Genomic DNA, 19,285 nt, shown 5'->3' with positions numbered 1-19,285 from the left:
CATTGCTTTTATCAATTACACTGCCTTCTCAATATAACTTGCTGAACAAGTTACTTATATTCATCATCTATTGTTAACATTCATTTATTTTGTTTTTATTTATTTTTAAAAATGAAATTATAATTATTACTAATACTAGACAAAAAATTATTAGTTGTCTTTAAAGCAAAATTTATTGTATCACATGCTACACGATGCCATCTATTTTTTATATATAAAACTTTAATCAAAATTAATTACTACTACCATTTATTTAATTTTTATTCTTGCATTGCGTGAGCGTGACTCTGTCTCTTTCCTCGCCGAAAGCATGTAGCATTTTTTTTTGCAATATATATACACTTTCTCAATAACTTTCAAACACTTGTCAAATCCATTTCTTCTTCTTCTTATCTCAACTCAACTTTTTCTCAGTCACAAAAATGCCGAAAGATAGAACCATCGGTGTAGCTTTGGATTTCTCCAAAAGCAGCAAGAATGCTCTCAAATGGGCTCTTGAAAATTTAGCTGACAAAGGTGACAACATTTATGTCATCCACATCAGCCAAGAGAATCTCGATGAGTCTCGCAACCAGCTCTGGTCCAAATCCGGTTCTCGTAAGCACTGTTCATTTTTCTCAATCAATCCATAATTTGAGTTTTTTAATGTTTTTAGTAATTTTCTTATCTGATATTATATAGTTTAATTTTATTTATTTATTTGTTTATTTTTGTGTGTGTGTGAAGCTTTGATTCCTTTGAAAGAGTTCAGAGAACCTGAGATCATGAATAAGTATGGTGTTCAAATTGATGTTGAGGTTCTTGATTTGCTTGACACTTTTTCAAGACAAAAAGAGGTTTTTTTTTTTGTTTTTGTTTTTTTTTTCTGTCTCTTTTCTTAATAGTTGATTTTTTAGGAGATTTAATTGTTTTAATTATGATTTATTTTTAGGTGAATATTGTTACAAAAGTGTATTGGGGTGATGCTAGAGAGAAACTTTTGGATGCTGTTGAAGATCTGAAGCTGGATTCTCTTGTTATGGGTAGCAGGGGACTCAGCACAATTCAAAGGTTCATTTTTTGAAACCCTAATTTTTGAATCTTGATTTTCATGTTTCTTTTGGATATTTTTTTGTTGATCTTATGTATATTATTCTGAAGTGATGTTTATGGAAAATGAAATTGTTCATGTAGAGTTTGTTTTGGAATGAAAGTTGGTGAGTTAAAAATAAAATGCTAAAGATTAAGCTTATAGAATTTAACCTGAATAGCCTGCGATGGTAACTAAACACGGTTTTATATAGTAAACGGTCTATCGATCGTTAATCAATGATCAAGCGGATAATAATTCACAATTATAAAATTAGCTTTAAGCAATCTCGACTGTTAATTGAGACGGGGCGATTGATATATGTAGCACCGAGACTTCCGAACAAAGTTGTGTCCAGCTGACACAAACACTTGTGTCATATCATATGGATGCCGGACACCAATTCAAAGAGTGTCATATGGATGTTGGACACCAATCTGTTTTAACTTTTAAGACACTTTTTTTGGCTTTTTGACCACTTATTTGACTTTTTTGAAAGACACCGGCCCGTGTCGGACACCACGACATGCATACTCTAGGTGTTCCTACTTCATAGATTAGGAGAAGTAAATCCTTTAAATATATCTCGATACAACGATGGAGGTGTTGGGTTCAACCTTTCATGACAGGATACTAATCTTACGGATTACTGTTTTAAAACCAAACCATACCAGACGGTCCAGCTGATTAAATCTTGAACCGGCTTTGTCTACTATTCGATAATTTGAACGGTTCTACCGCGGTTTTGCATAGTTTGAGTAGCTTAAAGCAATTGATCTGTAACCTAGAGATCTTATGAATAATGTTTTAAAAACCAAACCATACCAGATGGTCCAACTGATTAAATCTTGAACCGGCATTGTCTACTGTTCGATAATTTGAACGGTTCTACCATGGTTTTGCATAGTTTGAGTGGTTTAAAACAATTGAACTGTGGCCTAGAGACTTTACTGAACCGACGACTTGTTCAGTTTTTAAAATATTACTTTGAATGAATAGATTTATCATATACTTATTGTAATGTAATTTTTCTGTTTAATTTTATTGAAACTCGAATCTCACGAACGTGTCTCTTTGTGATCTTACAAAAAAAACAAAACAGGATCATAATGGGAAGTGTAAGCAACTTTGTGATGACTAATGCTCCTTGCCCTGTGACTATTGTCAAGGATAATATCAGCACCAGCAGCAAGTAAAGCCGATCAATTTGCGATGGCATTTAAGTATGAAATGTTCTGTTTCCTGCATTGTACTTGAACTCTTGTCGATCATCTTCTGTTTCCTTATTTCAGATTATATATTATGACTATATCCATCTGGTTTACTTTGTCGAAAAAATAATAATGTAGTTTTAGTTTTATCATCCATATTGTGCCATAAGTTATATTACAGATTTATTCACAAACAGAAGCACAAATTGAGTGTGTGTTTGGTTATGCGGTGTCAAGAATTGATTATGAGAATTGATTCTGAGAATCGATTCTGAGTGAAATTGTTATGGTGTGCCTTTTCTTTTGACATTGGAAACTTGAAAGGAACTAGTGCCTTTTCCTTTTCTGTTACAATGGTATGTTTACTTTATCATATGACTTTTAGAGAGTGCACATATGTTTTTGGCTAAGTTGCCAGATTTATGCACATGGTGGAGTCACTATCATGAGAGCACATGTTGGCTAAGATATTAGGTAGGGTACAGAAAAGTTTGAAAAATCATAACATGTTTACATAGGAGCTCACTAGAAACATAACTATTAAGAGTGCCCTGTCCCCAAAAACAATAATAATTTGATTCCCTCTAAAATGACAACAAGTACTTTAATAGATGATCTACAAATCAATGTGTAGCTGTACAATATGGTGTTTCAATTAATATTTTTTTTTATATCACTGGGCTGGTGACCAAGAAAACTCAAATAGATCCTCTCTCGTGGAGAGAGTTTTACCTGGCACCCCACACTTCACAATTTTTCATAATACCTAAAATATTCTTGTCAAATTTTTATCATCATAAAGAAGACACAAAAAACTCAGGTATCAATCTAAAAATTCGGTAGAGTAAGTGAAAAAATGATTTATCAGATTTTTTAGAAGACTTTAAAAAATTTGGTAGTGTAATTTTCAACGGTTGAAATTTTGTCGACAGTTTGTACGGTTGTGATTGCATCCGCAGTTGAGTGTGGTCTATAATGTATCCAAATTTGTATAAATAGGGACCACGTATTGTTAAAAAAACATCGTAGAATGTTTGATTATTCGTTTAAGACAATTGTGTATTTCAATGGGGTGAAATCTCCTGTTGATTTTGGGCTCCCGGAGGACACCACTTGATTCGTTCTTCTGAGATCCAAATTGGATAACATATTGCTCGTCATCAAGAATAGAAAGGTGAGTAAAATCGAGTTTCGTGCACCATGGATTGGTACTGATGGAATGGTGAAATACAACTCTATTGAGTTGAAGACGGATGAAGATTTGAATGTTATATGGAGAATATATCACTTTAGGCTAACAAAGGGACCAATGAAGTTTGATACGACAATTTTTAGATCTGTCGACGACATAATTAAGTTGTTGAAATGTCCAGAATCATCTAGTAGTGTATAGGTTATGTTATTTATTATTGTTAAGTTATGTTAATTGTAATGTGTTAAGTTATGTTTATGTTGCAATAATGAAAACAACACAAAATTATCTAATAAACTGTATGGTGCAAATGTTTGAGTAATAATACACATAATATATAAATAATTAAAAATAGTAATAATGTCTACATAGGTGTCCCACGAGCTATGTGTGTTGCCCGCGATGCCAAAGTATAAACCTCACCATTTAGACTTACCAAACTCATGAGATTATCCATAGATGCTGCTGGTCAACCACACTAGGTGGAGGCAGTGAAGGTGTTGACACATCGTCAGAAGGCCCCCTAGCATCATAAGGTTCAAATCATCTTCATGTTCAACATGTAAGTTGATGTGAGGATATGATACAATAAGGTACCCACTCCAAGCATTAGAGGTTATATAAACTAACTCTTGTAATGCTATGGAATTAATCAATTAACAAAACAATCAAAGCTTGATTACAATGGCGAAGTGCATATTTTCCTCTTTCTTCATGAACAAGCTATTGTTCTAACATAGGTGATCTACAAATTAATGTATTATCGCACAATTTGGTGTTTTAATTAATAGTTTTTTTATTTTACTGGTCCAATGACCAACACAAACTTAAATAGATACTCTCTCCCAGGAGGAGAAAATATAGTGATCCAGATTTGAATTCAAATTTCTTATCCGTGTTTGCACATTTGCACTCCTTCCGAACATGATTCATTATTCTTAACATTTTTGGATTAGTGACTCTAAACACGAAACACTAGTAAATTTTTAGTTGTCAAGTCCTATTGAGTTTTGACTGATTCTAGCATGCCCACAATCTTTGTAAACTTCAACGGACTTGAGAAAAATCTATCTAGCATTCTGGTGTATTTGCACTATTTCGATTGACTAAGGAAACATTGATTGACAGTTAATCATTTGTTAGTCAATCGCTCAATCTCGACCAACAAATTATTTGTTTCGAGGTGTAAAAACATACTCAATATGTTGCATTCCCTCGGATGTGAGACGACGCGACATAGACAACAATTATTGCATGTAAAATTAGAAAGGTAACCATGCTTGAGGAAGCATATTTCAAAGGTATGATCTATCCTACAAGAATGAGTGTATATTTTATTGGAAATTGACAGGGATGGCCTAAACAACCTCTTCCTATATCTTGACCATCATCATGATTAAGAAACATTGGATTAAGAGGATGATGAAGAAACCTTTTGATGCCTTAGAATGTTGAAAGTTTTAAGGCAAGTTAATACAACAAAAATATTTCACTTTTAATTGACTTAGACTATTTCAAAAATGGTTTCGACTATATAACCAATCATTCAAACATGTTCAAAGATGCAGATTTTAAACATTCAATCAAAGTAATAAGAATGACAGAGTGATTGCACACAAAGATTTTATATTTGATTCACTCATAACTAAGCTATCAACCATAGAAAATAGGATACTTAAACTAATTATAAAATCAAATTTGTCCTCATAAATCATAATAATCTCAAAACACTGCTCACATGATAACATCTAAACTAAAATGATTTAGCTTCAACATTTCTAATTCCTAAGATTAGTCTAAAACCTCATCATGCCACTGCATCTATTTTTATTCATTACACGTCGCAATCGCTCCTAAAATCGATCTAATTCGCAGCAGCACTAATCGCGGCATATCGAGATTTGAAAAACCCTAATAGTCCCTCTCTAGCAGGAAGAATCTCTTTCACAATAGGTTGATTGATGAACTCTTGACTCCATTTATGGAGCTTAGGAAACTTGTCAGCACCAAGCAACTTCAATCCAACAGCTTCTTCAAGGGTAGGAAGCCAAAAAGATAAATAGGAAGCAGCAATGTCCACAATATTAATATTTTCTCCACCAAAGAATTTGCTCTTGAGTTCATTCTCAAGAAATTGTAGACCCTGCAATGCTTCTTCAGTGCCTTTCTCTCTTTCCTCTTTGTTCACTGTCCATGCTGCCTTCGATATCGCCGGCAAGATCTACATTCATAAAAAAGAAATTCATGAAATTACATCCTACTCCGCATCTGTCTCGATTAATGTATCTGATCTATATATATATATAGTCTGAATTTATTGATTATTCACGCATTAAAAAATAATTTCTTTTTAAACCCGTATATAGTCTAAGGACCGACTAATCCAAAAAAACAATCTCACTGTCTTTAAATGAAGTACAATTAAAGTCGGAATAATTATAACAATTGTTCTGCATGAACTGATCCAACACATAAATTATCGATAAAATATTATTATATGTAAGAAGAATACAAAATAAAAGAAGCAAATAAATCTAACTTACCTTGTCATCAATGAACTTAGACCAAAACCTAGCTAAGGCTTTCTCATGAGCTTGTTGCGGAAAAATGTGATAATTCTCCCAAGTTTCATCAATGTATTCAATGATCACAAGTGACTCAGATAATGGTTTTCCATTGTGGACAAATACAGGCACTTTCTTATGAATAGGGTTGTACTTAAGAAGAAGGTCACTTTTGTTTCTTAGATTTTCTTCAATGAAAGTGTACTCAATGCCCTTTAGTTTTAGAGCATATTGCACTCTTTGAACAAATGGGCTTCCTCTTACACCCAACAATTGAACTTCAGCCATTGCAAAGTGAACAAATTTCCTAAGATCTTAAGAAAATGTGGATGAGAATTTTGGTTTGAACTGATTTTGTTGTTACTCTTTGGGTTGGGATTCTTTATATTGTAATAGATGAGTTTGGTAAAGTTTGTGAAGGAGAACTTACCACGTTTTCATGAATATTAGGTTGTAACTACCAAACTATGAATTAATGTTTTTGAAAAATGTATCAAAACAGTTACTGGTCACATATAGAAAGGTTATAAACAAATTATAAAATTATATAAAATTATAGAGCGGAAAACATAAGGGATAAAATTGATTAAAGTTAGCATTTTAATTTTTTTTTAAGAATTAAGCTGAACTGTCGAATGAACTAAAGTTAAAATAATTAAATTGTTTAATTTGATTTGGTTTTTTTAGAAACGTTATTCAGGAGGACCACAAATATATTTAATTCTTATATAATTATTAAAATAATTTTAGAATAAATTAATTAAGTTTGTTTTCAATCACCAAAATATCACAATTTTTAGCATTTAGTTTCTCATTTTTTTAGGACTTATTTGGTCATTTATTTCTTAAAATGCCTTAAGTGTAGCTATTTGAAATTTTATGCCGAGGATTGGTAGGTACAACAAAACCTCTGCAACCATTCAAATACATTTAAGTAGCCACCAAGAGTGGATAGTTTTTTTCCTAGACTCACTAATAGATAGAGGTGGCTATAAGAACAAAACTAGATATAATTTTGTAGATGACCTTTACAAAGGATGAGTCATCTCTTTATTAGATATCCGATCCATAGGAAGTTATAGAAAATTATCCAAATAAATAAATAAATTGATCTATTATAATTTTATGATCTTCACTGAACAACTTGATATTGAGTATATATATGGTGAGTCATCCATAACACATTGTTCTTCACTGGAAGTCTTGATGGTGTTAGACTTTCTGTCTCATTTAGATCTGTTTTGTAAAAATTCGCTAAGAAAAGGGGATGGTACATAATTGAAAATGCGGATCTAAAACTTTAACATGTCCCACAAAAATATGGGGGCGAGACACGGAGGGTCTGCTGACATTGCATCTTTTTTTCTTCTAACAATTAGTATCAGAGCCTGATTTGGTAGGGTATAAATTTTAGTATACTCTGTGGTTGGAGTTTTGTCTGATCTTCCATATCAGAAAAGGAATTTTATACTTTGTTTTGCTGCAGGAAAGATTTTGCCTGCAATGTCAAAGTTTTCAAGTGCAATGAGAATTGACTTAGAGAAATTGATGGAAGAATCAATTTTTCTTTGTAGAAAATTCAAGTCAAAAATGTTTTGATACAATAAGAATCACAAAAGGCGTTGAAAGGAAACATTTTCAACATGGATAACAAGAAGTGGGAAAGACTAGATTTGTGAGTTTCAAATACAAACCACTTGTCTTTGTAAAGGAAGAAGAAGTCCAAAACTATATAAAAGATTCAAGTTCTTCGTTACAACATGCACCAGTCAAAAACACTTTAAGTTTGCATTTGACTTTCTTTGTTCTTTTATACTCTTGTATTAGAGTGTTGTGAGATGCAGTTAAATATTTATTTTAGAGGATGTGAGTGTACTGAAGTTTGAGGTAGTTGAGGATATATGATAGGAAGATTCCTATCAAGACTATAAAATTAGGGTTTTCTAACTAAAAGGGGAAGAACATTAAAAGTAAAGGAAACTAAAATAAAGATAACTTTGATTTCTTTGATTGATTTTCAAGTGTCAAAGACAATACATATATATAATAATACTAATGGATAATACTCTAAAGGCCCATACTAATTAAAGCCCAACTCAACACATTTAAAGATCCTAAGAACATTCTAGAAAGCATTAACTAATATTAATATAAATTCCACTTCTAATTAATCGTAATTCTTACTCTATCATTGCCGCCCGGTTCACATTGAACCTTGTCCTCAAGGTTCAGTCATAAAAGTTGGATGCTTGAGTAAATCGTCTGGATCCCACTGCTTGAATTTGGAGAGCCAAACTTCAGTGCACATCTTCAATTGCTCACTAGGATCTGCATCATTCAAGTCACTTTGTTTCTTTTCCCTTTTTTTCAATAACTTACATTGCTTTCCAAAAAGCTTCTCAGTAGCTTTAATCTCCGCCATAAGAAAATCTCTGGAAGCATTACTGTCATCACAGTTTTGATGCTCATTTGCAAATGATTTCAGCATATCGACTAACCGATCAGTGCAATGCATTCGGTTCTCATTAGGATATTCTTCAAATTCACCTTGAACCGGAACAAGCTTCTGAGCCCATACAGGAATTCCAACAATAGACTTGTCTATTTTGGACAGAAGTAAATGAGACTTAAACAGCTTCTGCTCTTCATCTCTGGCCTCTTCATAAGACTCATCGCCGATTCGATTCCTTACACAAACATAACCAAGACCTGGACTTAAAATCCGGCAACTCTTGGTCACTGTCCCAGCAGGAAAAACCAGACTCATTGTCTTCTGAGTCTTAATCATATCCTTAAGCAAACTAAAATTGTGAACTTTCCACGTGAACTTCCCACTCAAAACATCAAAAACAAGACCTGCAACAAACAACGAAGACACCAACGACGATGACGGCAGAGCCGAAGACTGCACCTTATTATGATGTCGGCTACAATTAAAAGACTCATTATGAATAAGAATATCAACTACGCTATCCAGCCATCGCAATTCAACTCCTAAAGTAGCATAAGTAGCCAACACAATATCATATGTTCGCATTTCATCGGCATCTTGAGTTCTTCTATCACTATAATATATGCAAACCTTCAATGAACCACAATCATTACGCTCTTCTAATTGAGTAATCCAAATTGAATTAACAGAAGGAAGAGACACAAACAATGTAGCATTTGTCTTGATAACACTTCCATGTGTTGCTGCAAGAACACATAATTTGCTTCCAATAACACTGTTACACTCATAACCAGTAGTGAGAATCAATCCTAAATAAAAGCCTTCAGTTATCTCATGTTTTTCCTGTAGTGACTTAATGCAATCCCTTAAACATGAGCCAACTAATAATGCATTATTTCGAATATTATTCTTCTCAATGACACCCAAAATTGTGACCATAGCAGCAATACAAACAGAAATTCCCACAAATGTAATAATAAAGTTGTTGAATGTCAAATGGTGTGGCCCAGGGTCGAAAACCAGAGTGGTGGTTAGCGAAAGATTTGCAAATTTTAGAGTAAGCTTTTTGATATCAAACCACATGAGATGTGCAGAAACGAACACAGTGAAAAGGAGATTTGTCAATAAGTTATGAAAAGAATACCTTGTCTGAATCATGGTCGTGGATGAGAATGAAAGTTTCAGTGGTTGTGGATAAATAGTAAATCTGCATACTCTTTCTATCTTTGAGATAACATCAAGAGGTTTTGGAGGAATTTCGTAATCGACGTTGTCGTGAAAATATCCAATGTTGGAACCAATTGCTAGCCACTTCGTAGGGTCGAGATTCATGAAAACCTTTGAAACAATGTCCTGCAATTGCTCTTTAAGATGAGAGGATAAATTGTAAATAAGGTTATCGTTGAACTCAGATTTCACCTTATCCACGTTATCGACTAAAAGCTCCGAACCCTTGTTGGATGGGGTTAAGATGGGAATGAGGGTTTGAGTTGCAATAGGACTACTCAACTCAGCTTCATCATTTTCCTCGACAAGGTGTTTACCATTGAAAACCAAGGAAGACGCCTGTAACTGCTTCGTGGGAATGTTGATGTCATCCGGATCCGTCGAAGAAGATTGGAACGATGACTCCTCGTCATCATCATCCGGTACTGCAAAATCTCGATCTCCAATAACAGGTGAAGAATAATGTGTGTTGAAATCACATAATCCTTCTTCTATCCCTGTTGATTGTTTAGTAACAATCTCACAAGCTCTTCTGTAACTATGGCAGAGACCTAGTTGTTCCTTTTCCAAATCTCTTGGCTTGGGAAAGGATAGGGTGTGGGTTTGGTGCTGAGAGAGAAGGGTGAATCTGAAGGTTTTTGGGATTTTTTTTTGAGGTTTTCTTAAAAGAGGGATGAGATACTTGTAAACGTTTCTCAAAATCTTTTTTAAATGTGTGATAGGTTTTTGTTGGTTGCAGTGGTTGATGATGATTATTGTAGTAGAATGGATAATGAGATGATGAATATGAGTTATGTGGTGGTGGATATGAGGTAGGTGTATGAGGTGAGTATCCATGATTTAGATAAAATTTTGGTGATGAAGATCCATGAGTGTAGTAAGGTGTGAAGAGTTCCCATGGGAATGATGGAAATGAAGGTGGTGGTGTGGGTGAGGGATAGGTAGGAGGAATGCTACATGGATAATATGAAGATGTATGAGAAGAATAATCCATAGGAGAATTTGAGTACATGATGAAAGCACCAATTGATAGGAAGATTCCTATCAAGACTATAAAATTAGGGTTTTCTAACTAAAAGGGGAAGAACATTAAAAGTAAAGGAAACTAAAATAAAGATAACTTTGATTTCTTTGATTGATTTTCAAGTGTCAAAGACAATACATATATATAATAATACTAATGGATAATACTCTAAAGGCCCATACTAATTAAAGCCCAATTCAACACATTTAAAGATCCTAAGAACATTCTAGAAAGCATTAACTAGAATGTATGAGGTGAGTATCCATGATTTAGATAAAATTTTGGTGATGAAGATCCATGAGTGTAGTAAGGTGTGAAGAGTTCCCATGGGAATGATGGAAATGAAGGTGGTGGTGTGGGTGAGGGATAGGTAGGAGGAATGCTACATGGATAATATGAAGATGTATGAGAAGAATAATCCATAGGAGAATTTGAGTACATGATGAAAGCACCAATTGATAGGAAGATTCCTATCAAGACTATAAAATTAGGGTTTTCTAACTAAAAGGGGAAGAACATTAAAAGTAAAGGAAACTAAAATAAAGATAACTTTGATTTCTTTGATTGATTTTCAAGTGTCAAAGACAATACATATATATAATAATACTAATGGATAATACTCTAAAGGCCCATACTAATTAAAGCCCAATTCAACACATTTAAAGATCCTAAGAACATTCTAGAAAGCATTAACTAATATTAATATAAATTCCACTTCTAATTAATCGTAATTCTTACTCTATCAATATATTATGTGTTGTAACAATTTTTTATTAGTATTATTCTTTAATTGTCATTTGACAACGTTCATGATTTTTTTTCTCTTCTTTAAAGGTTCTACATTATGTCCTTCTTTTCTGATTGTGTCCCTATTTTTCTATGCTTTCTTTGTTTTTTTTTCTAACAGTATCCCTATTTTCCATTATAACGACCCCTCATCTTAAAACTCCTCTCTCAAAGAGGTTCTCAAAATATTAGTTAGTCAAGAAGATCAAGATAGTCTCCAAAAACTACTCGCTAACATGTGTACTCGTCCTCGTTTTAGGGGGGAGTGGGGAGGGTCAAGTTCTGAGAACTTCTCTTGCTCATATTAGCCTAAAACATGGAGGAAGAAAATGATTTCAAAATTATCAAATCTATCCTTCCTCCATCATTCAAATGAAAAGAGTTCCTCTTAGAATGATGACTTTCTTTTTATTTTTTTTGGATCATTTTTGGAATATACAAAAGCTAGAAAGATTTAATTAAACAAAATATGACCAAGTGCTCTGCCACTAGTTGAAGCATAAGCATCAATCTGAATAAAAAATTTCCTAACAAATTAATCATTTTTAATTTCGATGAAGGTGACCATAAGATACATACAAGTCCCCACGTATAATAATAATAATATTATATATAACATGACATGAGATTCAATAACCTACCTACCCACCAACCCAAAGATTCCCATCCATCAAAGTTGACCAAAAACTATCACAAACGAAACACTAATCATTTTTCTATAAAGATCAAAAACTCTTAATCATCTCCTAAAAATCACAATTCACATAAAAATGGGTTCTACAAATCAAGAAGAAGTGAGGCTATTAGGAAAATGGGCAAGTCCATTTAGCAACCGAATAGATCTTGCTTTGAAACTCAAAGGTGTTCCATACGAATACTCTGAGGAAAATCTACCTATTAAAAGTGAAGATCTTCTCAAGTACAATCCTGTTTACAAGAAGGTACCTGTTCTTGTTCACAATGGAAATCCAATTGCTGAGTCACTTGTCATTCTTGAGTATATTGATGAGACATGGACAAATAATTCTCTTTTGTCTCAAGATCCTTATGAGAGAGGTTTGGCTCGGTTTTGGGCTAAGACTCTAGATGACAAGGTTAGTATCATGTTCTTTATTGTTACACTCTTATGATTAATGTTTTAAATTCATATATGCAATATCCATAACATTGATAAGATATCTATAATCCCTTTCAACTAGACTGTTTTAAGTTTTTTAGGTCATCGGTAGGTTAGTCACAATTTAATCCTGACAAAATAAATATAAATTTTATTTAACTAGACTTTAAGGATGACAGGTCATATTTACAAGTGATTTAATTGTGATAAAATTTGGGTTTGCACCGTAGACCGTCTTACATGCAATCAAAAAGTTTTTTTCCTTAAAACAAAGGCGTGTCTATTATTTTAAATTGTGATTGCGATTGCTGTGATGTGCATTGTGACATAAATTTTAATTGAGAGGTGTTTGAAATAAATGGTTAAAAAATATTTTATGTTAAAAAATTTATTAGATAGGAAATAAATTGAATTTTGAGTTATGAAATTTTGAATATTTAATAAAAATACTTAAGAAACATAGACACAATTCTCTGATGTGATTTGTAATGTCGGTTGAAGGCATGATTTTAATTTACATCGCTATTGTAGTCTAATGTAATTCCGAAGGTTACCGCATCAATAATGTTGCGGCTGCAATTACAACCGTGGTCTGCATTTTAAAACCATGGATCATGGACGTATCTGATATTTGATACGACATAAACACACTTATGTTTAATTTATTCATTTTTTTTCAATTTAATTTTTGGATTTAGATCTTGCCTGCGATATGGAATGCATGCCGGGGTGCTGAAAAGGGAAGTGAAAAATCTGTGGAAGAAGCCTTTGAAGCTCTAAAGCTACTAGAAGATGAAATCAAAGACAAGAAATTCTTTGGTGGAGAAACCATAGGACTTGTTGATATTGCTGCAAGTTTCATAGGTTATTGGGTTGATATATTACAAGAAATTGCTGGATTAAAGTTACTTACTATTGAGAAATTTCCAAAGGTGTTTAAATGGAGTCAAGAATTTATCAATCACCCTGTTATCAAAGAAGGGTTGCCTCCAAGAGATAAACTATTTGCTTTTTTTAAAGCCTCAGCTCCAAAATAGAGACAATCTTTGAGGTTGGGTTCATATTTTGTTGTCATGATTTAATTTTCCTTCAAAGAAATGAAGTTACTGATTTGAGTTGTAAGCCAAAAACTTTTTCTGTGTTTGATTGATGAACTTAACAAAATGTGTTTCATATTGGATATGTTTCATATTGGATATATCATTAGTGATATATCTGTTTTTTTTATTTTATTTATTTTTTTAATTTTTAAATTTGAATATGCTTTGATCATTGTCTTCACGCGATCAAGATTCTTTTAGTCATATATTTTGATATGATCAACGGGGGAATGTATCGTCGATGATTTCATTTGGAATATTAAGATGACAGCTTGGAAATGGTCGTTCATCGGCAAAATTGCGTTCACCAAATGTAACTTCAATGATTTTAGTAGAAATTTTTTGGTTTATTTAAAATAGATATCACTTGGTTTGTAATTTTGTCGGATTTGAATTTATGTGCTCTTCTTTTATAAGCGGATTTGAGTTTATGTGCTCTACACAAGGTTTCTAAAAATTTGAAACGACCATGTCTCTAGTCTTTGTCTCTTTTGAGGCAAATATAGGGAGATAAAACACATTATGGTCTTTTCGGTTTTGTTCTCATAAATGCTTTGTTATATTATGTTTTTGTTTTTTTTTTATTTTTTATTATCTATTGTATGCTTTGCCATCTAGATGATTCTCTTTATTTGAAGAGATGACTTTCTTTTACTAAAAAAAAACTTTTTCAGTTTTTAAGTGTTTCGTATTTTGTTTTATTGAGTTTTTGCATTTTCTTTGTAATACCCTATTTTTTTAAGGATTTTTTAAAATATTTTAGAAGGATATAATATTTGGTCTGTAATTATGATTTTAATCACGTCACATAATTTTCCTTTTGCAAATATTTGAGAGAGTGTTTGAATGAAAGTAAAGGGTTATATTCAGTGGAAGCCTAAGTCGAATTTTACGGATGATATTAAAAAAATGACATTGAATTGAGAGAATTCATATGAGACCGTCTGTGTACTATTGATTATTGATTTAATAAATTTTCTTTCGTTGGATTAATACTGTCCAAACATATGCGATGTTGTATCGAATTAGATTAACAATTATCTTTGGTATTTAAATTGTTGAATTGTTATTCTGTTCTTTTAAATCATATTATATTAAATATTGTCTCAACATTGTGAGTGATATTTTGTTGTTTATCTCGAAAAGAATTTCAATACTCATTAATTAGGTAATGACTGGCTAATAAAGACAAAATTTGGATTCAAATTATGCATGCAAAGTATGATTATGGCCCTATAAGCACATGATTTCTAAAGTTTGGCTTATTTCTAATAACATTCATGGATTATTAGAGATAGTCAAAAACCATCTATTGGAAGGATTGTTAGTTGTCAAATGAAAGCTATCTAAAAGCAATTTTGTTAACTTTATTCCCATTAGAGAAGAAAAACTATCGATTGCTAGTTAGTAATCAGCCTCTGATTGAAACAAAATCAAAGTTCTATCCTTGCAGAACACATCTATTGGTGAGGGCAAAGAATCTTCTTGAGAAATTGCAATCAAAACTACAAAACAACACTTTATTTTCTATTCCTCAATTTCTTCTCTTTGAAATTTCACATAGTTTCTTGAAACTCTTCACTTTCACATAATATACAAACACCCCAAAATAGAAATTACAAAATCAGAAAAATGTTATCTCATCTATGAGATCAAAAACCTCTCACTCAATCCATGCCTGATCCATTACATCAAGCTTAAAATCTTCTATGCAATCACTTGATGCTTTATCTGTCTCAGAGGCTGCCACTTCATCAAATGTATTTAGTTTTGGAACCAACTTTGTATCAATTGGACAACCATAGTCCTCTTTTCTCCCAATGCTAAGCAAATTTGTCACAACCTTATATGGAACCGAAATACTCTTACGAGGAATTACACCGACTTTTGATAGAGACGAGAATTCATCAGAATGTTTCGTTAAGTCGTCTACGTAGAGAACATCATCAATTCGCGCAACAATATTGGACGCCAGACTCTCTAGTACTCGCGAATAACTCTCTAGAATGGATTTTCCGACATCCTACATAACACAAAATTGTAAAACTAAGATTAATCTTTATCAACACTCAATATCTAAACAAAATTTAGGACATGTAGCATCCTCGGCTCGTCTCAAGTTTTTTGAGATCCGTATAGGTTAACTGTAATTCAATCATGACAAAATAAATATAGATTCTATTTAACCACGATTTGACTGTGACAAATATTTTAGGAGACTCTATTTAACCACGGTTTATCCGCAGTAAATTTCAGATCCTTTGCAGTAGTCCGCCTTGCACACCCTAAAAAATGACAGCAAACAGGCCTTTATTATAGAACATGATGGAAACAAAAACAAAGTAACAAACCTTGTTGCATTGGATTTTGCTGACATCTAAGGATGTTTGAGGGAGAAAAGGAAAATGTTGTTTCAAGGATAGTAGAAGGCTTTCTCCTCTCTCTATAAGCATTTCACTTTTGTCTCCTTCAACAATCAAATCCTTGAACATTTCCCAGGATGATCTTGAACTTGATCTCGTAGCGCGATTCACGGGCTTTAAGTTGTTCTTTTTACGCCAAATATGGATCGAAGCTTCTACCCGATTTGCAATCTTAATGGCTTCATACTCCGAAGATATTTCAAGAGAAGCTAACAAACTTTCAGGCGAAAAATTATCCGACGTAATATATCGATAAATAACATCTCCCAAACCGGTTCTCGCAGTCTGTAAAAAAAAGTTGGATCAACAATTTTTCCATCATGTATAATGCATTGTGATAAGCGCTATAAGCGCTTATGAAAGAGTAGAGAACATTAGTACCTTTGGAAGAGCATCTAAATAGGTATGAGGAACCTGCATTTCATCCAAAGTGCTGTTGTTAATAGCCATTGCAGCTTTCGATATTTGGTTTGCGCAATCGCGCTTATTCTGCAACTGCTTTCTCGAATTTTCTTGGAGGCCACAAGGAGGGATTTGAGGTACAGGAAGCCACCATTTCTCTTCTTGTCTCTGAACCGACCGGTGAAAAGACGATAAACCGTCTTCGTCTGAGGCCATAACACCTTGATCGATATACCTGAACTCGGTATCAACAAAACTGTCTAGTATTTCCTGCATAATGAGAAAGTGCTTAGAAAGTTTTGCTTCTGAAAACTGAATTAATGTGCAGAAAATGTAGAAGAATCTTACGAGAAGCATGTTGTCGAGTTTTCGCAAAGCTGGGAGATTGATGTAAAGATCTGAGCGTGGTCTACAAGTCATGACCTGATTCGCATTTAAGAATAAATACGGTTAAGCATCAAACAATTTGTAAAAGCCTTGACACAGACGCATACACCAAACTGATTCTAATACAACTGACACGGATACCAGACACGGATACTAATACAGACACTGACACGGATACCAGACACGACTCTCTCTTGTATAAGCGATTTCAAACAAGTGCACACAAAAACTCTTTTTGAAGATGTAATTGTACCTCAAACTTGCTTCCATCTGGAAATGTTTGCCAACTAGGCTTAAATTCAACAATATGATCACTAACACAAAGAAGCCATTCCATCTCTCTTTGCCACATTGCTTTCTTCTCTGGTGACAATGGTTCCAATCTCCAAAGTTGGCCGAAAATAGTGGCTACAGATTCAGAAAATGTATAAAAAGTTCAAACTTTAGAATTCAAACATCATTAAATTCAACAGAAAAAAAAGCACATAGAAACTGTTTTATGAACACATACCACATAAATTAGTTATGGCATTTGATATAGCCAATGCTGTAGGAACTCCATTTCCACAACCCGACATATCTTCTCCGAGCAACAATTTCGCAAACCTTTCCTTCATCATCTCAACCTCTAGTCCTAATAATCGAATTCAAAAACGGTCTCATAAATACTTATGTCAGTAAATAAATTTAAAACCAGCGTGTAAATAAAATACTCGTTGAATATAAAATACCTGGTAATACCAAAACTTGTTTCTCGAAATCCTCACAACCAAAATCCTTTTTCTCTTCAACTTCACTTCCGTGTGAACTAGTACTTTCAGACGCAGAAACTTCTCGAACGGGCGAATCCATTGAAAGCGGAGAAGATAAGTCCAAGCTCACATCATTAGTATTATTAACTTCATTCTCCTCAATCACATTCACACTCTCCATTGAAATTCTCCTCTTCTTCAAGAAAACAATGATATTTAGTAGTGTTAGTTATTGTTGAGGTTATGCTTTTTCTCTTTGTTTGGTGTAGTCACTTTCTATTAGTTGTTAACAATGTTATGATAATGAAAGGTAGATAGATGGATAGATAAATTGTTGGAATGTTTTGTGAGCTACCTTTGATTGCTTACTTGTATGTGAAGGATGAAGACAATCATCATTACTCAAAAATGTTCAAAACACGTGAAGTTGAGAGAGACTTGTGAAAAATATAGATAACTCATACTTCAAATTTTGGAGAACGCTCTCTTTATCCTTATTATTATAATTATCAACAATGATATTTAAAAATTCTTAATTCTTCAACATTGATTCAGAATCTCATAATGTTTCATAATGTTTAAGTATCATGCATGATCAATAATATATATATTTTTTACATTTTTTCTACATTACAATTATAAATAAACATAAATTTATAAATAATATATAAAAGTCAAATATTTTAAATAATTTTACAGATAATTATGGATGCAAAAATAATTAATTTTTCGATAAAAATAGACATAATTTTATAGGTAGGTTAAGAGTGAAATATGTTTAATAAAAAACACAATTATAATTGATAAAAAAATAAAACTTTATACTCTTCCTTAGATGAATTAAAATCTATTTTATATATCTTATCCAAGTTTGAATTTGTAATATAACTAGAATTTTAAAAAGAGAATTTCTTTTTTGACTCCCTTCTTTTTGTCACCCGCGGCGAAAATCCCAAAATGCCCCTAAACTTCGAAAATATATTTTCGAAGTCACCTTTTTATGAGAAAAAATATGGTTTCGGAAATGCACTTCCGAAATAAAGTGATTTTTCAGAAAATAGGTGAATTCAGAAGTGCATTTCCGAATTCACCCCCCTTAGAAGAATTCGGAAATGTACTTCCGAAATAATGTCTGATACAGAAAAAAAATAACAAACAACAACGATTCGATTTATTTAAAGCATGAAGATTACAAACATCACATTACATAAAATTAAAATTACATATTGTTAAACACGGGTAATTGACGATGAGTTCGGTTAGATTCAGATTTTGACGGATCTAAAATAATTATCCGAGACCGAGCGAAACAACAATATAATATCCAAATTAAACAACTGAATTAACCCGACACCCACTCTAACACAATTGATTGCACAAAATAACCAACGGTCGGTCGTGTAACGCCCGGAAATTTGATTATTCGCTTAATCTAGACGTTCAGAGTGTTTAGTGAAGTTTTCGTATTTTGAGACGATTTAGCCGGTATTAGTTCAGGATAGAGGATTGATATTTAATCAAGAGTTTCAATATTTTCAATATTAGAAATATTATTGGAATAATATTTGAAGTTTTGAGA

At 32.8% G+C, this 19,285-nt stretch overlaps 4 protein-coding genes across 5 annotated transcripts; 2 read left to right on the top strand and 2 right to left on the bottom strand.

Annotated features, from left to right (window-relative positions):
- The first annotated feature begins 356 nt into the window (after positions 1 to 356).
- Positions 357 to 2,432, top strand: LOC131601395 (universal stress protein PHOS32-like). Its single transcript, XM_058873199.1, has 4 exons — positions 357 to 597; positions 727 to 836; positions 932 to 1,050; positions 2,172 to 2,432. The coding sequence occupies exons 1-4, from the start codon at positions 423 to 425 to the stop codon at positions 2,263 to 2,265; spliced, it is 498 nt and encodes a 165-aa protein (XP_058729182.1). The 5' UTR covers positions 357 to 422; the 3' UTR covers positions 2,266 to 2,432.
- A 2,649-nt stretch (positions 2,433 to 5,081) lies between these two features.
- Positions 5,082 to 6,406, bottom strand: LOC131606342 (probable glutathione S-transferase). Its single transcript, XM_058878590.1, has 2 exons — positions 6,016 to 6,406; positions 5,082 to 5,693 (listed from the first exon to the last, which is right to left on the bottom strand). Exons 1-2 carry the CDS (start codon positions 6,322 to 6,324, stop codon positions 5,337 to 5,339), a joined length of 666 nt encoding a protein of 221 aa, XP_058734573.1. The 5' UTR covers positions 6,325 to 6,406; the 3' UTR covers positions 5,082 to 5,336.
- A 5,755-nt stretch (positions 6,407 to 12,161) lies between these two features.
- LOC131601394 (probable glutathione S-transferase) lies at positions 12,162 to 14,149 on the top strand. The gene is made up of 2 exons (XM_058873198.1): positions 12,162 to 12,619; positions 13,341 to 14,149. The coding sequence occupies exons 1-2, from the start codon at positions 12,296 to 12,298 to the stop codon at positions 13,677 to 13,679; spliced, it is 663 nt and encodes a 220-aa protein (XP_058729181.1). The 5' UTR covers positions 12,162 to 12,295; the 3' UTR covers positions 13,680 to 14,149.
- A 1,089-nt stretch (positions 14,150 to 15,238) lies between these two features.
- On the bottom strand, positions 15,239 to 17,997 carry LOC131601393 (rop guanine nucleotide exchange factor 7-like). Of its 2 annotated transcripts, XM_058873196.1 has the most exons (7): positions 17,686 to 17,997; positions 17,466 to 17,588; positions 17,208 to 17,362; positions 16,916 to 16,990; positions 16,547 to 16,837; positions 16,094 to 16,450; positions 15,240 to 15,765 (listed from the first exon to the last, which is right to left on the bottom strand). In XM_058873196.1, exons 1-7 carry the CDS (start codon positions 17,885 to 17,887, stop codon positions 15,406 to 15,408), a joined length of 1,563 nt encoding a protein of 520 aa, XP_058729179.1. In that variant the 5' UTR covers positions 17,888 to 17,997; the 3' UTR covers positions 15,240 to 15,405. The 2 variants fall into 2 exon arrangements, with proteins under 2 accessions (XP_058729178.1, XP_058729179.1); XM_058873195.1 differs by having other exon boundaries at positions 15,239 to 15,765; positions 16,547 to 16,990.
- Between the last annotated feature and the right edge of the window lie 1,288 nt (positions 17,998 to 19,285).

Source organism: Vicia villosa, linkage group LG5 (assembly GCF_029867415.1).
Source record: "Vicia villosa cultivar HV-30 ecotype Madison, WI linkage group LG5, Vvil1.0, whole genome shotgun sequence".
Lineage (NCBI taxonomy): Eukaryota > Viridiplantae > Streptophyta > Magnoliopsida > Fabales > Fabaceae > Vicia > Vicia villosa.
This window is presented reverse-complemented; position numbering and strand designations above follow the sequence as displayed.

Excerpts from the sequence above, each read along its gene's own strand:
- LOC131601394 (XM_058873198.1), top strand. The coding sequence starts at position 12,296 with ATGGGTTCTACAAATCAAGAAGAAGTGAGGCTATTAGGAAAATGGGCA. Across the intron at positions 12,620-13,340 it reads CTAAGACTCTAGATGACAAG|ATCTTGCCTGCGATATGGAA; the intron begins GTTAGTATCATG and ends TTTTGGATTTAG.
- LOC131601395 (XM_058873199.1), top strand. The coding sequence starts at position 423 with ATGCCGAAAGATAGAACCATCGGTGTAGCTTTGGATTTCTCCAAAAGC. Across the intron at positions 598-726 it reads CTGGTCCAAATCCGGTTCTC|CTTTGATTCCTTTGAAAGAG; the intron begins GTAAGCACTGTT and ends GTGTGTGTGAAG. Across the intron at positions 1,051-2,171 it reads GGACTCAGCACAATTCAAAG|GATCATAATGGGAAGTGTAA; the intron begins GTTCATTTTTTG and ends AAAACAAAACAG.
- LOC131606342 (XM_058878590.1), bottom strand. The coding sequence starts at position 6,324 with ATGGCTGAAGTTCAATTGTTGGGTGTAAGAGGAAGCCCATTTGTTCAA. Across the intron at positions 5,694-6,015 it reads CTAAGTTCATTGATGACAAG|ATCTTGCCGGCGATATCGAA; the intron begins GTAAGTTAGATT and ends TTATGAATGTAG.
- LOC131601393 (XM_058873195.1), bottom strand. The coding sequence starts at position 17,887 with ATGGAGAGTGTGAATGTGATTGAGGAGAATGAAGTTAATAATACTAAT. Across the intron at positions 16,991-17,207 it reads CAGATGGAAGCAAGTTTGAG|GTCATGACTTGTAGACCACG; the intron begins GTACAATTACAT and ends AATGCGAATCAG. Across the intron at positions 16,451-16,546 it reads ATTTAGATGCTCTTCCAAAG|ACTGCGAGAACCGGTTTGGG; the intron begins GTACTAATGTTC and ends TTTTTTTTACAG.